Source organism: Oncorhynchus clarkii, chromosome 15, assembly GCF_045791955.1.
Source record: "Oncorhynchus clarkii lewisi isolate Uvic-CL-2024 chromosome 15, UVic_Ocla_1.0, whole genome shotgun sequence".
In the NCBI taxonomy this organism is placed as follows: Eukaryota; Metazoa; Chordata; class Actinopteri; order Salmoniformes; family Salmonidae; genus Oncorhynchus; species Oncorhynchus clarkii.
The window spans coordinates 28,123,589-28,144,357 of NC_092161.1; the positions used below are offsets into that span (position 1 = coordinate 28,123,589).

The 20,769-nt window shown below is 45.5% G+C and overlaps 1 protein-coding gene across 1 annotated transcript in view; it reads left to right on the top strand.

The window, feature by feature from the left end:
* Positions 1-20,769, top strand: part of LOC139367143 (DNA topoisomerase II binding protein 1) — a 35,127-nt gene that overhangs the window by 7,906 nt on the left and 6,452 nt on the right. Inside the window, exons 8-26 of the mRNA XM_071105218.1 lie at positions 3,162-3,328; positions 3,637-3,800; positions 4,185-4,441; positions 4,588-4,934; positions 5,073-5,245; positions 5,889-6,100; positions 6,321-6,643; positions 9,532-9,717; positions 10,161-10,273; positions 10,411-10,534; positions 10,709-10,873; positions 11,222-11,315; positions 13,163-13,343; positions 13,645-13,886; positions 14,094-14,230; positions 14,353-14,455; positions 14,932-15,095; positions 15,311-15,529; positions 18,558-18,719. Of these exons, the coding sequence (XP_070961319.1) occupies positions 3,162-3,328; positions 3,637-3,800; positions 4,185-4,441; positions 4,588-4,934; positions 5,073-5,245; positions 5,889-6,100; positions 6,321-6,643; positions 9,532-9,717; positions 10,161-10,273; positions 10,411-10,534; positions 10,709-10,873; positions 11,222-11,315; positions 13,163-13,343; positions 13,645-13,886; positions 14,094-14,230; positions 14,353-14,455; positions 14,932-15,095; positions 15,311-15,529; positions 18,558-18,719 (3,533 nt within the window). The remainder of the gene's footprint in view (positions 1-3,161; positions 3,329-3,636; positions 3,801-4,184; positions 4,442-4,587; positions 4,935-5,072; positions 5,246-5,888; positions 6,101-6,320; positions 6,644-9,531; positions 9,718-10,160; positions 10,274-10,410; positions 10,535-10,708; positions 10,874-11,221; positions 11,316-13,162; positions 13,344-13,644; positions 13,887-14,093; positions 14,231-14,352; positions 14,456-14,931; positions 15,096-15,310; positions 15,530-18,557; positions 18,720-20,769) is intronic.

A 20,769-nucleotide genomic window follows, 5' to 3' on the forward strand; every position in this document is an offset into this window, starting at 1 on the left:
GATCGGGAGTCCCATAGTGCGGCGCACAATTGGCCCAGTGTCGTCCGGGTTAAGGGAGGGTTTGGCCCGGGAGGGCATTACAAGTAGGCCGTCATTGTAAATAATAATTTATTAACTGACTTGCCTAGTTAAATAAAGGTTAAATATAAATACTCCAGTCAAGACGGACACTGTTAAATGGGATGATGAATACCATTGTGGCTGCTACAAGTTAGCTCGTCTTGGCTGTAGCCGAGTTGCATTTGCGTCTCTCTCGCCCTCTGTCTGCGCGCTACACACACTTCCATCCGTAGCTGCAGCAATAGAGAACGGTCTGAATATGGCAAGTGTTCAGGGTTCAATAGAGTGCCAGCATCTCTCCCTCGCGCCGCAGTGCTCAGGTTAAAAACATAGCTACGTTACAAATATATATATTTTGCATATCTTACAAAAATTCATGATACTGTTCGAATAGTCAAATTATTTCAAATCCCTATTCAATAGATCTGTATTGACTCTGAAGGGCAATTGTCGTGAGGCGTAAGAATACAAATGCGTCCCTTTTTCAGGACCATGTCTTTCAAAGATAATTCGTAAAAATCCAAATAACTCCACAGGTCTTCATTCTAAAGAGTTTAAACACTTTCCCATGCTTGTTCATTGAACCATAAACAATTAATGAACATGCACCTGTGGGACGGTCGTTAAGACACTAACAGCTTAGACGGTAGGCAATTAAGGTCACAGTTATGAAAACTTAGGACACGAAAGAGGCCTTTCTACTGACTCTGGAAAAACACCAAAAGAAAGATGCCCAGGGTCCCTGCTCATCTGCGTGAACGTGCCTTAGGCATGCTACAAGGAGGCATGAGGACTGCAGATGTGGCCAGGGAAATAAATTGCAATGTCTGTACTGTGAGACACCTAAGACAGCGCTACAGGGAGACAGGACGGACAGCTGATCATACTCGCGGTGGCAGACCACGTGTAACGACACCTGCACAGGATCGGTACATCTGAACATCACACCTGCGAGACAGGTACAGGATGGCAACAACAACTGCCAGTGTTAAACCAGGAACGCACAATCCCTACATCGGTGCTCAGACTGTCCACAATAGCCTGAGAGAGGCTGGATTGAGGGCTTGTAAAAGGCAGGTCCTCACCAGACATCACCGGCAACAACGTCGCCTATGGGCACAACCCCACAGTCGCTGGACCAGAGAGGACTGGCAAAAAATGCTCTTCACTGACGAGTCACAGTTTTGTCTCACCAGGGGTGATGGTCGGATTTGTGTTTATTGGTTGAAGGAATGAGCGTTACGCCGAGGCCTGTACTCTGGAGTGGGATGGATTTGGAGGTGGAGGGTCTAGGGCGGTGTGTCACCGCATCATTGGACTGAGCTTGTCATTTCAGGCAATCTCAACGCTGTGCGTTACAGGGAAGACATCTTCCTCCCTCTTGTGGTACCCTTCAGTTTGTCTGTTGTTGAATCTTGTTATGTTCATACAAATATTTACACGTGTTAAGTTTGCTGAAAATAAACGCAGTTGACAGTGAGGACATTTCTTTTTTTGCTGAGTTTACATACGTACAATGGCAAGAAAGTATGTGAACCCTTTGGAAATACCTGGATTTCTGCTTAAATTGGCTATTAAATTTGATCTGATCTTCATCTAGGTCACAACAATAGACAAATACAGTCTGCTTAAACTAATAAAACACAAACAGTTATAAGTTTTCTTGTCTTTATTGAACACACCGTGTAAACATTCACAGTGCAGGGTGGAAGAAGTATGTGAACCCTTGAATTTAATAACTGGTTGACCCTCCTTTGGCAGCAATAACCTCAACCATATGTTTTCTGTAGTTGAGGATCAGACCTGCACAACGGTCAGGAGGAATTTTGGACCAGTCCTCTACAAAACTGTTTCAGTTCAGCAATATTCTTGGTGTCTGGTGTGAACTGCTCTCGAGGTCATACCACAGCATCTCAATCGGGTTGAGGTCAGGAATCTGACTGGCCCACTCTAGAAGGCGTATTTTTTTTTTCTGTGTAAAGCACCCAACTTCTGTTGAGCTTCATTTGGCAGACAGCCTAACATTCTCCTGCAAAATGTCTTGATAAATCGTTTTTCCATCAATCGCAAGCTGTCCAGGCCCTAAGGCAGCAAAGCAGCCCCAAACCATGATGCTCCCTCCACCATACTTTACAGTTGGAATTTGATGTTGGTGTGCTATGCCTTTATTTTCTCCACATAGTGATGTGTGTTCCTTCCAAACAACTCAACTGTAGTTTCATTTGTCCACAGAATATTTTGCCAGTAGCGCTGTGGAACATCCAGGTGCACTTTTGCAAACTTCAGATGTGCAGCAATGTTTTTTTTGGAGAGCAGTGGCTTCTTCTGTGGTTGTCCTCCTATGAACACCTTGTTTAGTGTTTTACGTATCGTAGACTGGTCAACAAAGATGTTATCATGTTCCAGAGATTTCTGTAAGTCTTTAGCTGACACTCTAGGATTCTTCTTAACCTCATTGAGTATTTTGCGTTGTGCTCTTGCAGCCATCTTTGCAGGACGGCCACTCCTAAGGAGAGTAGCAACAGTCCTGAACATCAAGGTTTTTAGATACTTTTGTAACTCTTTTTGTGCAAGTCAACAATTCTAAATCGTAGGTCTTCTGAGATCTCTTTTGTTCGATGCATTGTTTACATCAGGCAATGCTTCTTGTGAATAGCAACTCAAATTGTGTGATTTATTTTATTTGTTGGGCAGGGCTGCTCTACCCAAATTTTCCAATTGTCTCATTGATTGGACTCATTAACAGGTTAGCTGGACAGGTTAGCTGACTCCAATTAGCTTTCTGAGAAGTCATTAGCCTAGGGGTTCACACATACTTTTTCCAACCTACACTGTGAATGTTTACATTATATATGCAATATAGACAAGAAAAATACAATTAGTTTGTTATTAGTTTAAGCACAATGTCTATTGTTGTGACTTAGATCAGCTCAAATTTGATGACTAATTTATGCAGAAATCCAGGTAATTCCAAAGGCTTCACATACTTTTTCTTGCCACTACATAAAAACACACATGCTGCAAATATCCATATTATAATGCTTCAAAGCGCGTAGAAATAGCCCCTGGTCACAATGAGGTAATTTGTTGTTTTCCTACAGAGAGTGCGTCTCTACTGGGCTTGAGCCACATTTCTGTGAACAGCAGCATGACGGTGAATGACACGGCCTTGACCAATGCCACGCTCAGCCGGCTGGACACACCAGACCCTATCGATGCTCTGGACATCACAGTCGGCCCCGCAGACGACTTGCTGGACGGCTGCAAGGTCAGTAGGAGGTCTTTTCAGCACTATATCTTGATATGAGCCACTTGCTGGAGATCCTATAACTCCCCATTAGAATACAAAAAATCGATTGAATTCTGTGATTCCCCCCCCCCCCCCCCTCTCTATGGAGTAATCACATGTTACTTTCCTCACTGAGGCCTTATAGAAATGTGCTAACCAGAAGTTCAATTCTGTTCACTTAGACATGTCATATACCTTTTGGATCTTTATTCCTTACGGTTTCTTATTGTAAAGCCACTTTGGCTTTTAGAAAGCGCAAGTTGAATTTCCACTATCTTCCCCTGTAGCTGTACCTGTGTGGGCTGCCAGGGATGAGGCTGGAGAAGCTGCGTCGCTTGGTCAACATGGCCGGGGGCCTGCACTTCAACCAACCCAGCGAGGAGCTCACCCACGTGGTCATGGGAGAGACTGACCAGGAAACCAAGACCTTCCTGGCCAAAGCCACACACAGGTCAGTCAGGACCACAGAGCTGCTGTTAGACACATTCAGCTGTTGCATATTACACTTCGGTTGATAAGCTTTGTCATTTAAACCATAATTTGTTCAAGTACGGATATCACAAAGTTGGTGGCACCGTTTAATTGAGGAGGACGGGCTCGTGGTAATGGCTGGAGCGTAATCGGTGGAATGGTGTCCATGTGTTTGATGCCATTCCATTTGCTCCATTCCAGCCATTATTATGAGCCGTCCTCCCCTTAGCAGCCTCCACTGACGGATATAGATGCAGGAAAGCAGTCTTGGATCCAAGCCCTGTAGATAGGTTTGCAAAATTCCATTAATGTGCACACATCAATGTGCCTTGACGTGATCCCATCTTTCTGATCTCTCCCCCAGGCCCCATGTCGTGACGGTGCAGTGGCTGCTGGACAGCTTCTCCAGAGGCAGCCTGCTCTCTGAGGGGGACTACCACCACCCGGCTTGTCTGCCCCCCGCCCCTTCAACCATGGCCATGCCTGCCCCCCGCACCTCCGCTTCTCGTCCCTCCTCCACCACCTCGGCTGCCCCCCTTGTCCACGAACCAGCTACCCCTCGACACAGGAAGGCCGAGGAGGACATGCTCTCTCAGTACATGGATGACGACCAGACAGTGGGTAAGGGAGGAGCTCCTCTGTGTAGCAGCAAGACCACAACTCAAAGGGGTCACAGCACGGTCACCTGCAATCCCAGGTACCATGTACCACCATCATATCCTCCTAACTTCCTTTCTTCATCTGCTATTTCTCTCCTCCAACCCCAGTGGAGATGCCTCTACCAGCTGACAGCAGCATCCACAGGAGGCAGAGCTCTATAGCACCAGAGCCCTGGGTCTCAGCCCCAGGCCAGGCTTCTACTATAGCCGAAGTTGGGGCCGGAGCTGACACCACCCTGCAGGAGGCCAGTGAGGCGGGCCTATTTGCGGGGAAACGCTTCCTCCTGGTGGGCTTTGGGGCAGAGGCGGAGGCCCAGCTCTCCATGCTGGTGACGGAGAACTGTGGGAAGGTCCTGGTGGGGCGCACCCGGGCCGTGGCTGACTACGCTGTGGTGCCCCTGCTGGGCTGCGAGGTGGAGGCCACTGTGGACGAGGTGGCCACTGATACCTGGCTGGTAAGAGAGGGAAAGTTGACAAACATTCTGGCTCCATGTTTTTGATGTCTTTGGTGTGGGTGGGCTCTTCAGGCCAAGTGTGTGTGATTCTTCATTAACCCATATTGTGTGCGTTTTAATCAATGTGTCTTTGTGTAGGCCATGTGTGTGGAGCAGCAGTGTGTGTTAGAGCTGGGCTCCCACCCCTTTTTCAGCCCTGTGTCAGTGATGGAGGGCCGCTCCCCTCTCAGAGACTGTGTCCTCTCAGTCAGCCAGTTCACCGGGGCAGAGAGGGAGTCCCTGGTAGAGCTAGCCAAACACCTGGGAGCCAGGTAACCACCACACTCACACACACACACACACACGAGGAAGGACACAGTTTGCTCTTGTAGTAAACAGGTTGCATAGTAGATAAATGGCACCAGCTGAAGTTAAAAATAATAAATAAAATAATATCAAGGCTATAGTTCAAGTACAGCGGTTGCTAAGATGAAGGGCCACATTGTACACATGTTCATATGGACAGAGTATGTTCCAGCATTCTGTTATATTTAGTGTTTGAATGGTTTGTTTTTAAGAGATAATTGTGATATAATGGACACACTTGCATCAAAGGACTGCACATTTTCATATGGGCCGTAGGCGGATCCAACCTTTCCAATGAGACCTTAGGGAACTCCTAAGTCGATTCTTGATGAAGACACCATTAGCAGCAAATACAGCTGCAAAACTTTTCAGATAAATGCTTTGTTTTTTTTAAATTCTAATGTTAGTTATGCATCCTACTCAGTCACACACACACTGGATATACTAGTCCCTTGTCACAAACAGACATGGATTGCACTGAGAACAAAATATCCTTGTGGCTTATCCGTCAAACTGAAAGCCTGCAACAAGAACCTTTTGCCGTATTTGAGCGTAGTTTCTCTTGTCTTAATACCTTCTCTCCTTTCCATATATCCATCCTCCGGACAGTGTCCAGGACTACTTTGTGCGCATGGCCAATCAGAGGAGGGGCATGCTGGCTAGTACCCACCTGGTTCTGCAGAGCCCAGAGGGCACCAAGTACCAGGCGGCCGAAAAGTGGGGGCTACCCGCCGTCACCCTGCGCTGGGTGCTGGAGTCTGCCAGGACGGGCCGGAAGGCAGAAGAGGGGCGATACCTGGTGGATTTGCCCCGTTCTCCAGGTCAGTCTGCCTCGCTATCAGACACTTCTTGAATGGATTTTAATTTAATGCCTGCATCAGTGGGGGGAATGAATGACGTTTTAGTCATTTCTGGGCCAGTGAAAGCCTAGCATTTCATTTATTGCGAGGGGATGAGTTTTTTGCACAAACAGTTTATGCTCTGCTGTATATGATAGATTTCACCATCTGAATCAGTGTATGTATTCCCTCTGTTCTCCAGAGAGAGAAGAGGAGAGTTTTGTGGGGGGTTCGCAGAAGCAATCCATGCCCCCTCCCCCAGCCCGTAACAAGTCCCCAGAGATTCCCCTGCTGGGCCCCCAGAGCGGGGCGGCCGTCACCCCCCTGGACACGCGCCGTTTCCAGAGTAAGGTGTTCCGCTCCGTGCTGGACCAGGGCCAGCAAGACAAGGACTGTACCACACCGGGAGGTCAAGAGGGGGACAGGAAAGCAGGGGGGCAGAAAGAATCCCCAGCGCTGCCGTTGGACACCCCCTCCCGCTTCCTCTGCCGAGACCAGCTCTTCAGACCCACCTTCAATGTCAAGGTAAGATTCACTTGTCTCAATAGTATACACAACTTTAAGAACACCTGCTTTTACTGTGACAGAATGATCAGGTGAAAGCTATCATCACGTATTGATGTCACTTGTTAAATCCACTTCAGCAGTGCAGATGAAGGGGAGAAGATTGGTTAAAGAAGGATTTTTAAGCCTTGATACATTTGAGACATGGATTGTGTATGTGTGCCCTTCATAGGGTGAATGGGCAAGACAACATTTGTTGGGGCGGCAGGGTAGCCTAGTGGTTAGAGCGTTGCAAGTTCAAACCCCCGAGCTGACAAGGTACAAATCTGTCGTTCTGCCCCTGAACAGGCAGTTAACCCACTGTTCCTGTTCCTTGGCCGTCATTGAAAATAAGAATTTGTTCTTAACTGACTTGCCTGTTTAAATAAAGGTAAAATAAAAATATTTTTTTTTTTAAAGTGTCTTTTGAACAGCAGGTAATGCAGTGGGTGCTAGGTGCGCTGGTTTGTGTCAAGAACTGCAACGCTGCTGGGTTTTTCATGCTCAACAGTTTACCATGTGTATCAAGAACGGTCCACCACCCAAAGGACATCCAGCCAACTTGACACAACCGTGGGAAGCATTTGAGTCAACATGGGTCAGCATCCCTGTGGAACACTTTCAACACCTTGTGTAGTCCATGCCCCAATGAATTAAGGCTGTTCTGAGGGCAAAGGAGGGGGGGGTCTGCAACTAATTGACGGAATAATGTTGAGCATTGGGTGACCGTATTACCGTCACACCGGCAGTCACGAGTCATGACCGCATCAAATTCCACCTGACTGAGTCATAGTAACTAAATCAAATTACACAGTAGATGTTAATGCGAGTGTAGCGAAATGCTTGTGCTTCTAGTTCCGACAATGCAGTAATAACCAACGAGTAATCTAACCTAACAATTCCACTACTACTACCTTATACACACAAGTGTAAAGGGATGTACATAAAGATATATGAATGAGTGATGGTACAGAACGGCATAGGCAAGATGCAGTAGATGGTATCGAGTACAGTATATACATATGAGATGAGTAATGTATAGTATGTAAACAAAGTGGCATAGTTTAGTGGCTAGTGATACATGTATTACATAAAGATGCAGTAGATATAGAGTATATACATATACATATGAGATGAGTAATGTAGGATATGTAAACATTATATTAAGTGGCATTAGGCTTCTCCCAAACTGCTCTAATGCCGCTGATGGTCGTTAGTACCTTACCAAACTTGCTAGCAGCCAATCGCTAATGGCCTAATACTCAGCGCCCTTGAATGCGGCTGGAAAGCACATAGCCTATTGAAATGTGTTCTTATAAGCCCAATCTCGTGTCGAAACAGAGTTTTGACTGGCTGCTTTTTAAGAGGATTCTAGCTTTCTCATGCTGCTATATTTATTTCTCAATTATTAAAATTAAGCACATTAACTTCCTGACTGATGTCTTGAGATGTTGCTTCAATATCTCCACATAATTTTCCATCCTCATGATGACATCTATTTTGTGAAGTGCACCAGTCCCTCCTGCAGCAAAGCACCCCCACAACATGATGCTGCCACCCCCGTGCTTCACGGTTGGGATGGTGTTGTTCTTCGGCTTGTAAGCCCCCTTTTCCTCCAAACATAAAGATGGTCATTATGGCCAAACAGTTCTATTTTTGTTTCATCAGACCAGAGGACATTTCTCAAAAAATTACTATCTTTGTCCCCATGTGCAGTTGCAAACCGTAGTCTGGCTTTTTTTATGGCGGTTTTGGAGCAGTGGCTTCTTCCTTGCTGAGAGGCCTTTCAGGTTATGTTGATATAGGACTTGTTTTACTGTGGATAGATACTTTTGTACCTGTTTCTTCCAGCATCTTCACAAGTTTCTTTGCTGTTCTGGGATTGATTTGCACTTTTCGCACCAAAGAACGTTCATCTCTAGGAGACAGAACACGTTTCCTTCCTGAGCGGTATGACGGCTGTGTGGTCCCAGGGTCTTTATACTTGCATAGTATTGTTTGTACAGATAAACGAGGTACCGTCAGGCATTTGGAAATTGCTCCACGTTAAGCCTGGAGAGATTGACATGCATATTATTGTTTGCTCTCCAACGGTCAGGTGTGCTTCCCAGTTCTGAGCCAATTGCAATTTTCCTTAGTCCCTCTTTGTGGCTCCTGACCACACGACAGAACCGTAGTGCAGGTGTCACAAAACTATGGCCTGTAGAACCTGCCTTGTTATATGTGGTAGTGGAGTAGGGCCCTGAGGGCGCACACTTAATGTTGTGAATGTATTGTATTGTTTAAAAAAAAATGTATACCTGCCTTAAGGAAGAGTAACTGCTGCCAAGTGGAATCCATAATAAATACAACATTTATTGGTTGATGTCATTGGAAACACTTACATTCCATTTCTTTATGTTTTGTTACAAAACCTAGAAACATGCAATTTTCTCATGTTGATGTTGTGGTGTTGCTGGAGATTAATATGAAGTTCAACATTTAGAAATGCCACTTTTTTTTTATTAACTATCAATTACCCGGAGGCCGGCAGTTATTTGCATGACAATCACCAGCTGACGAAAGGTCATAACCACCACAGCCCTAGTTGAGTATTATTTAAGCAATAAGGCACGGGGGGGGTGTATGGCCAACTCCGCGGTTGTGTCGTGCCAAAGAACAGCCCTTAGCCATGTTATATTGGCCATATACCACAAATTCCTGAGGTGAATTATTGCTATGATAAACTGGTTACCAACGTAATTAGGGCAGTAAAAAATACGTGGTATACGGTCTGATTGGCTGATAGCCGTGGTACAATCAGAATTCAGTGCTCAGTTTATAAATTGTAATAACACATCTTGAAACTATGTACTTGTATGATATTCCAGGCTGCGTTAGCAGCGTTGGACACACCAGGGGGCAGGTCACAGCCGAGTCAGAAGGTCGTGACCCCGCTGTCCGTGGTCATCGGGAGGAACCTGAAGGTGGCCCTGGCCAACAGCACCCGCAGCAACGACCCTGACCTCCAGGCCCTCTCAGCCAGCCCCCAGCTCAGCAAGGAGACACACAGAGCGGTACAGAACACACCCTACAGCCTTCACAGCCAAGTTCATACACTCACAAGCCCATGTAACTGACATTTACTCCTGAGGTGCTGACTTGTTGTACCCTCGACAACTACTGTGGTGGTTATTTGACCATGCTGGTAATTTATGAACATTTGAACATCTTGGCCATGTTCTGTTATAATCTCTACCCGGCACAGCCAGAAGAGGACTGGCCACCCCTCATAGCCTGGTTCCTCTCTAGGTTTCTTCCTAGGTTTTGGCCTTTCTAGGGAGTTTTTCCTAGCCACCGTGCTTCTACACCTGCATTGCTTGCTTTTTGGGGTTTTAGGCTGGGTTTCTGTACAGCACATTGAGATATCAGCTGATGTAAGAAGGGCTTTATAAATACATTTGTTTTGATGTACACAGTTTCTTAAATGCCTGTGTGACGTTTGTTTGTTTGCTTTTAGGTGGAGGAGGAGGCTGCTGCCCTGACTGGTGTGGTGATCTGTGTGAGTAAGAAACTGAGCAAGAAGCAGCGGGAGCTCAACGGCATCGCTGCCTCATTGGGAGCTGACTTCAGGTACTCCCCTCAACTCAACATGCTCGCAACTATGTCTACAATGTTAGTAATGCCAGTCACAAAACTTGCCATTAATGATGCATGTCCCTCTATGATCCAATACTCTGTGTGTGTGTGTGTGTGTGTATGGGGTCCAGGTGGTCGTGTGACGACACCGTGACGCACTACATCTACCAGGGTCGTGTGGGGGACAACACGCGGGAGTACAGGGCTTTGAAGGAGAGAGGGGTGCATGTTGTGTCCCAGCACTGGCTTCAGGCGGTACGGAAGGTTTTCATTACACACATAAACACAAATGTACTTGCATGAAGTATACGACAGGCACGCTCCATTCTTATATCAGATGTAACAGTCACAAAAGTGTTGCTGTAGTTTGTCTGTGTGGTTTTGTGTGTGCGCGCTCAGTACTGACTCGTTGATGTTGTCTGTCTCCAGTGTGCTGAGGATCAGAGGCACGTGTCGGAGTCTCTCTACCCGTTCACCTACAACCCCAAGATGAGCCTGAACCTCAGCCAGGTGCCTCCTGACAGTAGCCAGAGGTCACCCCCTGCCACCCGCACCACAAAACTCAGAGACCTCACTGAGGCCCAAGAGAACAGGGTACATTCCTTACAGAAACCGCTCACTCTAGATATGGGGCTGTATTGAGCATCTTTGCGTAGGAGTGCTGATTTAGGACCTTCGCCTCTCCCGAGTCCGTACAGGAATGATGGGACAAGGCTGTAACTACCAATTGGATATCACAAAAAAGGGGTAAAATGTACCCCCCCCTAAAAAATCTTATTCAATGTGTTCTAAAAGGCAAAACTGATCCTAAATCAGCACTACTACTCTGAGATGCTTGATACTTAAGGCCCCTGTATATTTGTTCAATGGTTTGAGTGTCTGGAAAATGGTGCAGGGAAACTGTCAGTTCAAAGCTTCACATCATAACCTTGTCCCCCTCAGCCTGAAGATAATGCCGTAGAAGACGCCACAACCTCCCATCACGTCAGTGGAGAGACTGATCAAGAGCAGGGCCGGGACAATGCAGAGAAGAAAGGTGGGGCTCTTATACACTGATGATCCACTGGTCTGCCCTTCTGTACCGTAGCTCAAGTGCTTTGAATTGAAACGTTCCGGGTCCAGACTAATGAACTCTTGCTGAGACCACTGGTATGAACCTTTTAGAAAACAGCTAATGAACAAAAAAATCTGTTTCACACACGTCCATGTGCTTTTAAAGAAAAAGATGGCGGACAATTATACAAAATGTCAGTTTTATATTAGTTTATTGTTAAGTAAAATAAGTGTCTCATGGTCTTTGTCAAATAGCTCTAATTTACCCTCCATTACTGTCATAAAAGATGGTGGATAAATTAATGTCGTACTCCAGACGTTTTAAAATTATCCCAGTACCAATCTGCTTAAGGGGTAGCTCTCCCATAGACACCAATGCGATAGTAGCTGTGTCTGGTCTGCTTAGTTCGTTGACTATATGAACCAGGAAAAATGAGTGGGACGTCTCACTTCCTCTTCTATCTCTGCTATCACTGTCATTTGCCATCCTCCATTAAGGTGGTATAAATGGAATCTTAGTGAAGTGCGGGTTCAAGACCCCTTGTGACAAACTTTTAGTTTTGTTGGGAAAAAACTACTGCTGGTCCTCAAGTAAATTACGCATGCGTTGAAGTACAACATATAATGATGCATATAAAACGTACATTTAAATGTACAGGACTATGTAGTATGAATATTAGCAGTGTGTTTGTCTACGAGGCTGGCGATAGAAGCAGCTCCTCATTAATCTTCCAGGTGCTGGCTGCGCTTCCCTTCTCAACACACCAACACAGTAAGTGTAACTTCTACATTTCAAAGTACAAAAAAGAGATCCTCTGAGATTTTGAACCCTTGCTGCAAACTGCGAAAAATACCAGATGCTAGGCTCGCTAAACTGTTCTATTTGACTAGTAGTTCCAACATGAGGTTTAGTTACTTTGACTAGCAGATTGTGCCGTTTCACTTTTGGTAAGGGTTATTTTATTGAAACGTTTTTGATTACGTCTGACCATGAACAACCAAGTCTACTTTCAGTGGGTGATTCTTTTTTCTTTTCTTTTATAGTACCAAGATGGCTAATTGTCAAATCAAATGTATTTATATAGCCCTTCTTACATAAGCTGATATCTCAAAGTGCTGTACAGAAACCCAGCCTAAAAGGAAAAACTCCCTAGAAAGGCCAAAACCTAGGAAGAAACCTAGAGGAACCAGGCTATGAGGGGTGGCCAGTCCTCTTCTGTCTGTGCCGGGTGGAGATTATAACCGAACATGGCCAAGATGTTCAAATGTTCATAAATGACCAGCATGGTCAAATAATAATAATCACAGTAGTTGTCGAGGGTACAACAAGTCAGCACCTCAGGAGTAAATGTCAGTTGGCTTTTCATAGCCGATCATTAAGAGTATCTCTACCACTCCCGCTGTCTCTAGAGAGTTGAAAACAGCAGGTCTGAGACAGGTAGCACGTCCGGTGAACAGGTCAGGGTTCCATAGCCGCAGGCAGAACAGTTGAAACTGGAGCAGCAGCACGGCCAGGTGGACTGGGGACAGCAAGGAGCCATCATGCCAGGTAGTCCTGGGGCATGGTCCTAGGACTCAGGTCCTCCTTGTGACATGTTTTCCAATCGGAATAGCTAACAGCTTGCAAAGTTCTAAAAGCTTTAAACCTGTGGTCTAAGCAAGAGTTTGTAATTATGGACCCTCCTGGTTCATACCGAATGAGGCTGTTGACTGATAAAAAGTGAAGTTTCAATTGAATATCCCGTGAGTGCAGGTCCCCAAAACACACACATACATACACACTTCACTTTCTTTCATTCCCCTCATCCTCTGACCGTCTCTGTCTTCCAGACCTGTCAGAGACCCTGGAGATGAGGGAGAAGCTCCAGAGGCAGCTGCAGGAGATCATGTCAGCCACCAAGAAGACCACCAGCAGGCGCTCTTCAGCCCGCCTGGGCTCCGGGGGGACTGACTCTCATCCCCATACCCCTGGCCGCAACGCAAACGCCCGACGCACTCTGGAAGCACTGCGGTATGAGACCCCAACAGACCAGGGGGCTGCGAGACGTCAAAATAATCTTCAATTAACCTTCACTATTCAGTTTCCCTATGCCAATGACCAGATCTGTGTCCAGACATTTTGGTTTTCAAAATCCTCTGCACTGCATAGGTTTAGATTTTACTTGACTGAGTTTAATTTGTGCTTTAATTTCATTGCATGTTTATTCATGTAAATGTCTTTGTTTGCCATTTAAATAAGGCATGTACATCCGTGTCTTTACAGTGTGAAAAGCGGCTAACTCTCTCGGTCTCCCTCCTTTGGTGTGATTCAGGATGTCTCGTCAGGCAGCAATGGACCTGAACACAGAGCCGTCTCAGAGTGAGCAGATCGTGTGGGATGACCCAACGGCCCGGGAGGAGAGGGCCAAGCTGGCTGACAACCTGCAATGGCCTGGCAGCCCCTCCCAGCACTCTGAGTCCTTGGCTGTACCTCTAGCAGCACCCCTATCCTACTCTGACAATGCCGGAAACACACTTCGGGACTCCATGACCGACTCTGAAATGGTGGAAATGGGTGAGGGGGGGGGAATTAAAAAAGTAGTCCCCTATCTTCAATCACACTCAAGTGTTGCATAAGTTTCAAAGGATTTAAAAAGAGTGCAATAGACTTCGAAAATTCAGTTTCAGTCTTGTTATATATATGCCAATGCACCTGCAGCAACAGATTCTTATTATTGTTTTGCCAAATATTTACCTTTGAAATGTTCTCCCTCCTATTCAGTGGTGTGTGACGTGATTGACCAGCAGATGGGTGAGAGAGTGATGACTGTGCCAGGTGAGGAGCCTGACCTCCTCACCCCTAAAGCCCCCAGCATCGCCTTCCCCCTCGCCAACCCCCCCGTTCCCCCAGAGCCACAGGTAACCACACTCACCCTCCCTCCCTCTTGTAAGGTGATATTATAAGTAAATGTTTAGATGTGAATCGTTACTTTGCGTCACGGTTGTGTACTGTGATGCTAAAAAGGCTGTGCTGTCAACAGATGGATGAGGAGAGTGAGGCGGAGAAGGAGCCTCCTCGGTTCCAGCTCTCCTCCCTCAACCCCCAGGAGAGGATAGACTACAGCGCCCTCATAGAGGAGCTGGGTGAGTCTCGGTCCTCCTCCCTGACCACCTAACTAACTAGATGCCATCTTTACCGTCTCTTTGGTACATATGTGCTCCCGTGTGGCTCAGTTGGTAGAGCATGGCACTTTCAACACCTGGGTTGTGGGTTCGATTTCGCCCCAGGGGACCAGTATAAAAATGTATGTACCCACTACTGTAAGTTGCTCTGGATAAGAGCGTCTGCTTTAGTGACCAAAATCTAAAGTAGCCTCAAATTGACACCCTAATGTATAGTGTACCACTTTAACCAGGGCCCATAGGGTTCTGGTTCAAACTAGTGCACCATATAGGGAAAAGGGTGCATTGGGTACTCACCCCGTTGCCTACTTTTTTATTTGCAGTGGTCTTAAAATATCTTGTTTCTTTCTCTTCTGAGACGGTCTGTCGTCCTGTTTGTCAGTCCCCCTATTGCATTTGTCTGTCTCGTCTGACTCAACATGTCTGTGTTCCTGTAGGGGGTGTGGTGCTGGACAAACAGTGCTTTGACCCCAGCTGTTCCCACATCATCGTGGGGAGCCCCCTGAGGAATGAGAAGTACCTGGCAGCCATGGCCTCTGGGAAGTGGATCCTGCACCGTTCCTACCTGGAGGCCTGTCGCTCCGTGGGACACTTTATCCAGGTCAGGATCTGCATCAGACCACCACAACATGCCTCCACAGACTCATAGCGCCATCTTTTTGGATGTAATCTTTATTTAACCAGGAAGTCCCAATGAGGTCAGAAGATATCTTTCGCAAGAGAGACCTATCCAAGAAGGGGCAGCTCAATTAAAAAAGACATCTTGTTTATTCTTCTTGAATTTAATGGAGAGGGTGTACATACTGTGTGTTCCAGGAGGATGCGTACGAGTGGGGCAGTAGCTCCATCCTGGATGCCCTACCCTCCATCAGCTCCCATCAGAAGAGGCTGGCATTGGCTGCCATGCGCTGGAGGAGGAACCTGCAGGACCAGAACAACCTGGAGGGAGCGTTCAGCGGTTGGACCGTCATGCTAAACATCGACCAGACCAGAGAGTCAGGGTTCAGACGACTACTGCAGTCTGGTGGAGCAAAGGTACCAACAATGCTCTTAAAGGGCAACTCAACTTTTAATTGTCATTTTCTCCAGCACAATACCAGTGTCAACATATGTGAAAACTGCACATTTCTGTTTTTTTTATATGAAGTTCTACCCGATGACAGCAAAAAAACATTTGATCAACTTTGATGTTCAAACGTTATGAGATTCGCGGTGACGTGGGAGCAAGAAAATACCCTCTCTTGGGCTAGAAACTCACTGCAAATTTAGAAAATCATATTTTTTTTTTTTACATTTAATCCTGTCATGTCACAGAGGAGCATTTCTTAGGACCTCATTTTTTTAACCTCAGATCAGAGAAAAATAATATACTACTGGAAAAATAATATGCTTTTGACAATATTAGGATAGGATGAATCAGAAAAGGACCTTGGCTACATTTCATTCAGTTGCACCCCATTTAATAAGCGAGGAAACTGAAAACTGGCACATGTCGTCATTCCTCACACATATACTGACCAACATGACGCTTGCTGCCTACAGTTTTCTGTCTACAGTGGGGCAAAAAAGTATTTAGTCAGCCACCAATTGTGCAAGTTCTCCCACTTAAAAAGATGAGACCTGTAATTTTCATCATAGGTACACTTCAACTATGACAGACAAAATGAGAAAAAAAATCCAGAAAATCACATTGTAGGATTTTTAATGAATTTATTTGCAAATTATGGTGGAAAATAAGTATTTGGTCAATAACAAAAGTTTATCTCAATACTTTGTCATTGCCAACAAAGGGTATATAACAGAGGTCAAACGTTATCTGTAAGTCTTCACAAGGTTTTCACACACTGTTGCTGGTATTTTGGCCCATTCCTCCATGCAGATCTCCTCTAGAGCAGTAATGTTTTGGGGCTGTTGCTTGGCAATATGGACTTTCAACTCCCTCCAAAAATTTTCTATGGGGTTGACATCTGGAGACTGGCTAGGCCACTCCAGGACCTTGAAATGCTCCTTACAAAGCCACTCCTTCGTTGCCCGGGCGGTATGTTTGGGATCATTGTCATGCTGAAAGACCTAGCCACGTTTCATCTTCAATGCCCTTGCTGATGGAAGGAGGTTTTCACTCAAAATCTCACGATACATGGCCCCATTCATTCTTTCCTTTACACGGATCAGTCGTCCTGGTCCCTTTGCAGAAAAACAGCCCAAAAGCATGATGTTTCCTCCCCCATGCTTCACATTAGGTATGGTGTTCTTTGGATGCAACTCAGCATTCTTTGTCTTCCAAACACGACGAGTTGAGTTTTTACCAAAAAGTTATATTTTGGTTTCATCTGACCATATGATATTCTCCCAATCTTCTTCTGGATCATCCAAATGCTCTCTAGCAAACTTCAGACAGGCCTGGACATGTACTGGCTTAAGCAGGGGGACATGTCTGGCACTGCAGGATTTGAGTCCCTGGCGGCGTAGTGTGTTACTGATGGTAGGCTTTGTTACTTTGGTCCCAGCTCTCTGCAGGTCATTCACTAGGTCCCCCCGTGTGGTTCTGGGATTTTTGCTCACCGTTCTTGTGATCATTTTGACCCCACGGGGTGAGATCATGCGTGGAGCCCCAGATCGAGGGAGATTATCAGTGGTCTTGTATGTCTTCCATTTCCTAATAATTGCTCCCACAGTTGATTTCTTAAAACCAAACTGCTTACCTATTGCAGATTCAGTCTTCCCAGCTTGTTGCAGGTCTACAATTTTGTTTCTGGTGTCCTTTGACAGCTCTTTGGTCTTGGCCATAGTGGAGTTTGGAGTATGACTGTTTGAGGTTGTGGACGGGTGTCTTTTATACTGATGACAAGTTCAAACAGGTGCCATTAATACAGGTAACGAGTGGAGGACAGAGGAGCCTCTTAAAGAAGAGGTCTGTGAGAGCCAGAAATCTTGCTTGTTTGTAGGTGACCAAATACTTATTTTCCACCATTTGCAAATAAATTCATTAAAAATCCTACAATGTGATTTTCTGCATTTTTTCTTCTTCTCATTTTGTCTGTCATAGTTGAAGTGTACCTATGATGAAAATTACAGGCCTCATCTTTTTAAGTGGGAGAACTTGCACAATTGGTGGCTGATTAAATACTTTTTTGCCCCACTGTATTTGATTTTAAAGGATGAAGTCCAGATAGGCTAGGCCTTTGAAACTTTATGGATGGACATAGAGAATTAGTAGCTAATTCACGCATACCCACCCACCTAAAAGGACCTATCAATCAAAGCCGCCTGCAACCCATCTGACACTTAAGCAAATCACATTTCTCCTTTTCAAAAAAACGTATAAAAACCTTGCCTTGGATTCAAATCCTTTCTGTAGGAAATCAAAAACTAGTCTGCGTTATAGGATAAGGCTACATTAATGTAGCCTATCATATACATTGACAAAAGTTTTGAGGAGATATAAGCTGGAGACTGATGTTCAGTATTCATACCCGTTGACTTAATCTACATTTTGTTACATCCTGAATTCAAAATGGATTCAAATGTATTTCTTTTTTCAGCCATCTACACACAATACCCCATAATGACAAAGTGAAAATGTTTTTAGAAATTTTAGCAAATTTGATTGAAAATGAAATGTCTAATTTCCGTAAGCATTCACACCCATGAGTCAATACATGTTAGAATCACCTTTGGCAGCGATTACAGCTATAAGCGTTTCTGGGTAAGTCTAAGAGCTTTGGCAGTGTTCCAGATAATAATTTATATTTTCGCATATAGAAAGACTCAAATCAATCCTGTTCTGAATAAAGAATTGATTGCGGCAGGACTGTATTTCGCAATTGACGTGAACGGTGTTATAAGCAAGACGTGCCCATATAAAAATGTTTTAATACAGACTTAGTGGGCCTTTACTCTGTCATACTGCACCTCAGTCTTCACTTACTGTTCCTTAGTATGGAGAAAGCTTATGATATAAACTTCCCATCTCCTCCATACTTTGTTGATATTGACAACGTGTACACCTCTGGATGTTACGCCATCCACCCTCTTTCTCTCTTCTCTCTAACCCACTCTCCAGGTTCTCCCCAGTCCCTCTCCATCTCTGTACAAGGGAACCACGCACCTGTTTGCAGAATTCAGCCGGTTGAAGCCAGGAGACTTCCGGGTGGATGTGCCAGAAGCCATGTCCCAGGGAGTCAAATGTCTGAAGCCAGAGTTCATCGCAGATTACCTCATTCAGGTTGGTGGGACTGTAACTAAAGCACAAAACTGCCTCATAAAGGGACATTATGTTGAAGGGAATGTGTGTCTGACTGCTTTAAAGGCAGTTTATAGTGCCTTCAGAAAGTATTCCCACCCCTTGACTTTTTCCACATTTTGTTACCGCCTGAATTTAAAATGGGTTCAATTGAGATTTTTTGTCACTGACTTACACACAGTTCCCCATAATGTCAAAGTGGAATTGTTTTTATAAATTTATTAAAAACAAAAAGCTGAAATGTCTTGCGGTAAGTATTCAACCCCTTTGTAATGGCAAGCCAAAATAATTTCAGTTGTAAAAATGTGCGTAACTACCATACGTTGCATGGATTCTGTATGCAATGTTTTAATAACTACCTCATCCCTGTACCCCACACATACAGTGCATTCGGGAAAGTATTTACACCCCTCAACTTTCTCCACATTTTGTTACAGCCTTATTCTAAAATTGATTACTTTTTTTCCCCTCATCAATCTCCACACACAATACCCCATAATGACAAAGCGAAAACTGAAATATCACATTTACATAAGTATTCAGACCCATTACTCAGTATTTTGTTGAAGGTCCTTCGGCAGCGATTACAGCCTCGAGCCTTCCTGGGTATGATGATACAAGCTTGGTACACCTGTATTTGGGCAGTTTCTCCCATTCTTCTCTCCAGATCCTCTCAAGCTCTGTAAAAGCTCTGTAAAAGTTTGTGCTTTTGGTCACAAGCCAAATTTCTTCAGCCTCCTGAGGTTGAAGAGGCGCTGCTGCGCCTTCTTCACAACGCAGTCTGTGTGGGTGGACAAATTCAGTTTGTCCGTGATGTGTACGCCGAGGAACTTAACTTACTACCCTCTCCACGACTGTCCCGTCGATGTGGATAGGGGGGTGTTCCCTCTGCTGTTTCCTGAAGTCCACGATCATCTCCTTTGTTTTGTTGGCGCTGAGTGTGACGTTATTTTCCAGGGCCCTCACCTCCTCCCTGTAGGCCGTCTCGTTGTTGTTGGTAATCAAGCCTACCACTGTAGTGTCGTCCGCAAACTTGATGATTGAGTTGGAGGCGTGCATGGCCACATAGTCGTGGGTGAACAGGGAGTACAGGAGAGGGCTCAGAACGCACCCTTGTAGGGCCCCAGTGTTGAGGATCAGCGGGGTGGAGATGTTGTTACCTACCCTCACTACCTGGGGGCGGCCCGTCAGGAAGTCCAGTACCCAGTTGCACAGGGCAGGGTCGAGACCCGGTGTCTCAAGCTTAATGACGAGTTTGGAGGGTACTATGGTGTTAAATGCTGAGCTGTAGTCGATGAACAGCATTCTCACATAGGTATTCCTCTTGTCCAGATGGGTTAGGGCAGTGTGGTTGCGATTGCGTCGTCTGTGGACCTATTGGGGCGGTAAGTAAATTGGAGTGGGTCTAGTGTGTCAGGTAGGTTGGATATGGTCCTTGACTAGTCTCTCAAAGCACTTCATGATGACATAAGTGAGTGCTATGGTGAGGTAGTTGTTTAGCTCCGTTACCTTCGCTTTCTTGGGAACAGGGATAATGGTGGCCGTCTTGAAGCATGTGGTAACAGCAGACTGGGATAAAGATTGATTGAATATGTCCGTAAACACACCAGCCAGCTGGTCTGCGCATGCTCTGAAGACGCGGCTGGGCATGCCATCTGGGCCTGCAGCCTTGCGATGGTTGACACGTTTAAATGTTTTACTCACGTCGGCTGCAGTGAAGGAGAGTCTGCGGGTTTTGGTAGCGGGCCGTGTCAGTGGCACTGTATAGTCCTCAAAGCAAGCAAAGAAGTTATTTAGTCTGTCTAGGAGCAAGACATGCTGGTCTGCGACAGGGCTGGTTTTCTTTTTGTAATCCGTGATTGACTGTAGACCCTGCCACGTACCTCTTGTGTCTGAGCCATTGAATTGCGACTCTACTTTGTCTCTATACTGTCGCTTATCTTATTTGATTGCCTTGCGGAGGGAATAGCTACACTGGTTTGTATTCGGTCATGTTTCCGTTCACCTTGCCCTGGTTAAAAGCAGTGGTTCG